This window comes from Pangasianodon hypophthalmus, chromosome 24 (assembly GCF_027358585.1).
Source record: "Pangasianodon hypophthalmus isolate fPanHyp1 chromosome 24, fPanHyp1.pri, whole genome shotgun sequence".
Taxonomy (NCBI): Eukaryota; Metazoa; Chordata; class Actinopteri; order Siluriformes; family Pangasiidae; genus Pangasianodon; species Pangasianodon hypophthalmus.
Genome location: NC_069733.1, coordinates 18,608,687 through 18,613,686, shown reverse-complemented (window position 1 = coordinate 18,613,686; position 5,000 = coordinate 18,608,687). Strand labels below are relative to the sequence as shown.

General features: G+C 42.0%; 1 protein-coding gene across 5 annotated transcripts in view; it reads left to right on the top strand.

Annotated features, from left to right (window-relative positions):
- tia1l (cytotoxic granule-associated RNA binding protein 1, like) overlaps positions 1 to 5,000 on the top strand; it is a 16,258-nt gene that overhangs the window by 7,078 nt on the left and 4,180 nt on the right. For 2 of the 5 annotated variants that reach the window (XM_034299084.2, XM_034299082.2), the window contains exons 4-10: positions 1 to 10; positions 1,190 to 1,277; positions 1,409 to 1,484; positions 2,406 to 2,526; positions 2,644 to 2,742; positions 3,610 to 3,694; positions 3,955 to 4,090. The exon at positions 1 to 10 is cut by the window's left edge and continues 45 nt beyond it. In XM_034299084.2, the coding sequence (XP_034154975.1) occupies positions 1 to 10; positions 1,190 to 1,277; positions 1,409 to 1,484; positions 2,406 to 2,526; positions 2,644 to 2,742; positions 3,610 to 3,694; positions 3,955 to 4,090 (615 nt within the window). The remainder of the gene's footprint in view (positions 11 to 1,189; positions 1,278 to 1,408; positions 1,485 to 2,405; positions 2,527 to 2,643; positions 2,743 to 3,609; positions 3,695 to 3,954; positions 4,091 to 5,000) is intronic. The other 3 variants (XM_034299087.2, XM_034299086.2, XM_034299083.2) reach the window with 3 other exon arrangements.

Genomic DNA, 5,000 nt, shown 5'->3' with positions numbered 1-5,000 from the left:
GACACAAGCAGTAAGTGTTGATGTCTGATCGCTGAAGTGATCCCTGATTATCTATAGCAGATGGGAATATTTTAGCGTTTTCACCAATCCCGGCTGTACTACAAGAGAGTCCGATTACGGTTTCTTCGTGCTTTTTATCTGCATTTAGTAGGGCCTTTCGCACTGCAGGAACCTTTTCATAGTACCTGAACTAATTGTGGAACTACCCACTTTTTGGCGTTTTCGCACCTCCGGAACTGGGTGTGATTTTAGTACCGACTGCCTTTTTCTGAGAACCAAATGAGCTCCTACTCCGGAGCAGGGTCTAACCAGCACAACTGGTACTATCTGTGACGTAAGTAGACGTTGATTGGCCAAACGCGTATGAAAACGCCCTCACCCGCCATGATTTAAAACGCCGTGTAAACATACTGTAGTGTAACTTATTCCACAAGTATGGAGAACAGCGATAGATGGACGCGAGACACGACAAACACACAGCTCCGATCACAGCGTCCTCCATCCTCCGGTTGTTTACGTTGTTCTTCTTTGTTTCCGTTGTTGAACGCAGCGCACAAATGACGTCGCTGTCGACCGGCTTACGTCACTTCCTAGTGCCCGCTGTCGGTGCGAATGCAGCCCTTTAAACGGTACTGGGAAATAGTTCACGCAAAATCACCCAGTACTTTAGTACCGTAAATTTACTTCTGGAACTAAAGCGGTGCGAAAGGCCCTAATGTCCAGGAAACAAGTTAGTTCCTGTTCTTACTTACGTTACAGCAGCTATAAACAGTCCTTCCCTCCATCCAGCCTCCATCTTAACGTTAATAAGACAAAAAAAAGCAGCTTTTCGTCTTTTTTTTTTTTTTGTTAACAAAAAAAACCCCACAAAAAAGCGTAAACTCCTTTGTCCTGAAGTTGTCTGATGACTTAGTTATTGTAAGTGCTGTTACAAAGCGCTGACACTGGAGACTCCTTCCATAACTGTTAAATAAACATCTCTTTAACCACCATACCAACAATTAGACGTTTTTTTTCTTTCTATTTATGTGCGGCGTCTGCTGTACAAGTCCCTGTGAATGAGCTGTTACTATAGAAACCTTATACTCTAGTACATCTGACCAATCAGAATGGAGAAGCTGTGATGATAAGCGTGTTTCAGTTCTCGTTAATACTGTGTGTGTGTGTGTGTGTGTGTGTCTTCGTGCAGATCACTTCCACGTCTTTGTCGGTGATCTGAGCCCCGAAATCTCCACAGAGGACGTCAGAGCTGCCTTTGCTCCGTTTGGAAAAATATCGTAAGTTTTGCTCATTTATAGTATAAACAGTGTGAAGAGGTGATGCGTCTTCAGAGTCTTGTACTTTTATTTATTTATTTATTTTAAAGATTGATTGATTAATGAATTATTCGGATGTTTTTTGCGTTCAGCGATGCTCGTGTGGTGAAAGACCTGGCTACTGGGAAATCCAAAGGCTATGGCTTTATCTCCTTCATTAACAAATGGGTAAGAAATTATTATTATTATTATTATTATTATTATTATTGTTGTTGTTGTTGTTGTTATATAATCAGTGTAGTTCTGTCTCTAAGAGTCACTGGCTGCGTCTCAATCAGCTCTCTAGTTCAGTATTCAGGACGCTGATCAGCGAGGCGGCCATTTTAAGTGCTGTCTCAATCGCAAAATGTTTCCTGTGCACTGGAACCTTCCCACAATGCACCGCAAAAACCAGGGAGCATCGATGCTCAGTACATTGGAAATGACGCCATATTTTCTGACGCCTCTCAGCTCCAAAAAAACGAACGAACTCTCAGCCAACTTCATCTACAAACTTAAGTAGCTTGTTATCATTGTTGTTTTTGTTGTAGCTCTCAAATATTTAGTGATTTTTTTTTTTATTTTTTTATTTGAAGTTCTGTATACGGTTTGTTTGAGTCTTAATGAATTTTAAGTGTTTAATGATTTAAAAAGTCTCAGATGATTAATTATTTTAGGTATTTCTAACTTTATTTAATGGTCTGTATACAGTTTGTTTGAGTCTAACGACTTTTAGGTGTTTAATCTAAAATTTAAAAAGCTAGCGTACGATCCTGCGTGAAGCATCATGACAGGAACACGTGTGATCAAGCTAACAAATTTATGACATATAACGTCAAAGATATCGGTCCTGCGTGTTGTCGATAAACGCCAGGGGCGACGTTTTACAGCGCGAGTATGTAGCCATGTCGCCGGAAATCGAGTCTTCGGCGTCCCAGTGTGTAGCGAACCAGGATCCTTACAAACTGATTGAGACGCACCCACTGTATATGTTTATATTTATACATCTATATGACTATAAGGACTATAAGACTATAAGTACATCGCTGATAATCATGTCAGAGTTTATCGTTTAATCCCTGATCATGACTCCCGTTCTGTGATTGACAGGATGCGGAGAACGCCATCCAGCAGATGAACGGCCAGTGGCTGGGAGGCAGGCAGATCAGAACCAACTGGGCCACCAGGAAGCCTCCTGCACCCAAGTCCAACCTCGAGAGTCAGTCCCGTAGTCAGTTAGAAACGCTTCTCTTTACACCTCACACATCCTCATACTAATCCTAATTCACAAACGGCTGAACTCTGACCTCTGCCCTTTTCCTTTCTCCTCCGTTCCTCCGTCCACTAGCAGGCAACACCAAACACCTGTCCTACGACGAGGTGCTGAACCAGTCGAGCCCCAGTAACTGCACCGTGTACTGCGGAGGGGTCACCTCCAGCCTCTCAGGTGCGTGCAGCTCCTTCACCTCCTTCACCTCCATCACCTCCTTCACCTCCATCCAGAGTCGGAGCTCGTCAGAGTCGCAGCTATAAACGGATAAAAAGTGTCGTCGTTACGCGAATTGCAGGCAAATTGCTGCGGTATAAGAGGAGTAAACCACTGCGTGTGGTGCTGTTATAGTAAAATAATCAACATCAGGTGGCGTGATGAAGCAGCGTGAGTGTCACCACACCAAAGTCGATTATTTTACTACAACAGCACGACACACAGCGGATTATTCGTCTTATACCACCACAATTTATCAGCGTTACTTAAAGAACGAGAGAGAGTCATACTTTTTATCCGTTTATCGTTACATTTAATATTGTGCAATGTCAAGCGAGTTACTTCCTGTTCTCACTTACGTTATAGCAGCTGTAAACAGTCGTATCCTCACCATTTTTTTGTCCTGAAGATGTCTGAAAACAGTTACAGCTTTACCTCTGACTGTTACAAAGCACTGAAACTGGAGACTCCTTCCATAATTAACGTTAAATAAACGTCTCCTTACAGAAAACGTCACCGTGTCGGCGATGACACGCGTGTTTACACTGCTGTTACAGACAGAGCAGAGCTTTAGCGGTCGTACACTCACACGATTGGATACGTATCCGATCTAAGTGGCTCTGATCTGATTGGAAAAGAAATCGGATTTATCGTATTCAGGGCACTTCAGCATTACGCTAATGTAGCATTATCATTCGTTGTAAATGTCGTAGATAAAACGTATAATAGAATTGATCTTTAACCTTTTCGTACAACAGCTCCAAAGATTTTGAGTGTGCTACGAGCTTGATCTGACGTGTGACCTCACTTCCTGTTCCTCTCCTGCAGATCAGCTGATGAGGCAGACTTTCTCTCCATTCGGACAGATCATGGAGATCAGGGTCTTCCCGGATAAAGGCTACTCGTTCGTGAGGTGCGTTGATTCGGCAGTTCTAGATTTAGGAGAAATGCTACGCGAGATCTCTCCTGTGTTCTTATTGCACATGAGTATTGATGGAGGAGTGAGTGGAAATGAGCGTAACCACCTTGCGGCTGTAGTCATAATCCTCACTCACAGTCTGTACTCTTCTACACCTGTATGCTCTAACGAACGATGAGTTCTGATGGATCTCCATCTAAAGAAGCTTCGTGACGTCATCAGTACGAATGAATAAACCTCTTCTCCGCCCGCAGGTTTGATTCTCACGAGAGCGCGGCCCACGCCATAGTGTCTGTGAACGGGACGTGCATCGAGGGCCACACGGTGAAGTGCTACTGGGGTAAAGAAACCGCAGACATGAGGGCCATGCAGCAGATGGCCATGCCCCAGGTATGAACGTAACCACAGCGTGTCGGAAACGTGCGTCAGGTAGCTGCTTATCGCGAGACGAGCGAGTGGAGTTAAGGAGGAAAGCTAACATGAGATGGGTTAAAGGAAATTCCTGACACACTCCAGTTGTGAAACGCAAAACGCTGGGAATTCAACGTTCCTTCAAATTCGTTACGTATTAGGGGTGGGACGATACGACAAAAAAAGACGTTTCTACGATACATGACACGTATGACGATATATACGTTCGGTTTGTGAGCAAACTGCCAGCGAAACAGTACTATAAGTTTTTTTTAATTTTTTTATTTAAATTCTTTTAATTTATCAAGAAAAAAAAATCAATCAAAACGTTTAACAGTGAAAATAAGATCTTTTGTACATTAAGTGCAAAATTTTAACTGCTTCAAATAAGAAAATATATAAAAAATGACTTATATTTCTATTACATTTATATTAATTATCACGTATCTTAGAGAAGCTTAACGTGACGCAATTTATCACTCAGCTGTGGATGTTAGCGGATGTTAAAAGTTTAACTTTGCAGCTTTTTTTTGTGGAGATAAAAAAAATAAAATAAAATCAAGATGAATCGTGTCGGATCTTTTTTCCAGCTTTAATAAATAGCAGCTAACAACAATCAAGTGAGAAACAAATAAACGTTTTAGCAGGGAAAAAAAAAAACTTAAATAACCTTGGTGCATAAATATGTGCACCCCTTAACCCCTTATACTTTGTTGAAGCACCTTCTGGTTGTAATACAGCACTCAGTTTTTGGGTCTTACAGCTTGGCACATCTTCATTTTGGTCTTTTTATTCCACTTTTCCCTGCAAAAAATTCTCCAGATCTGTCAGATTGTGGAAGGATCTCCTGCACACGGCTCTCTTCAGGTCATTCCACAGGTTTTTAATA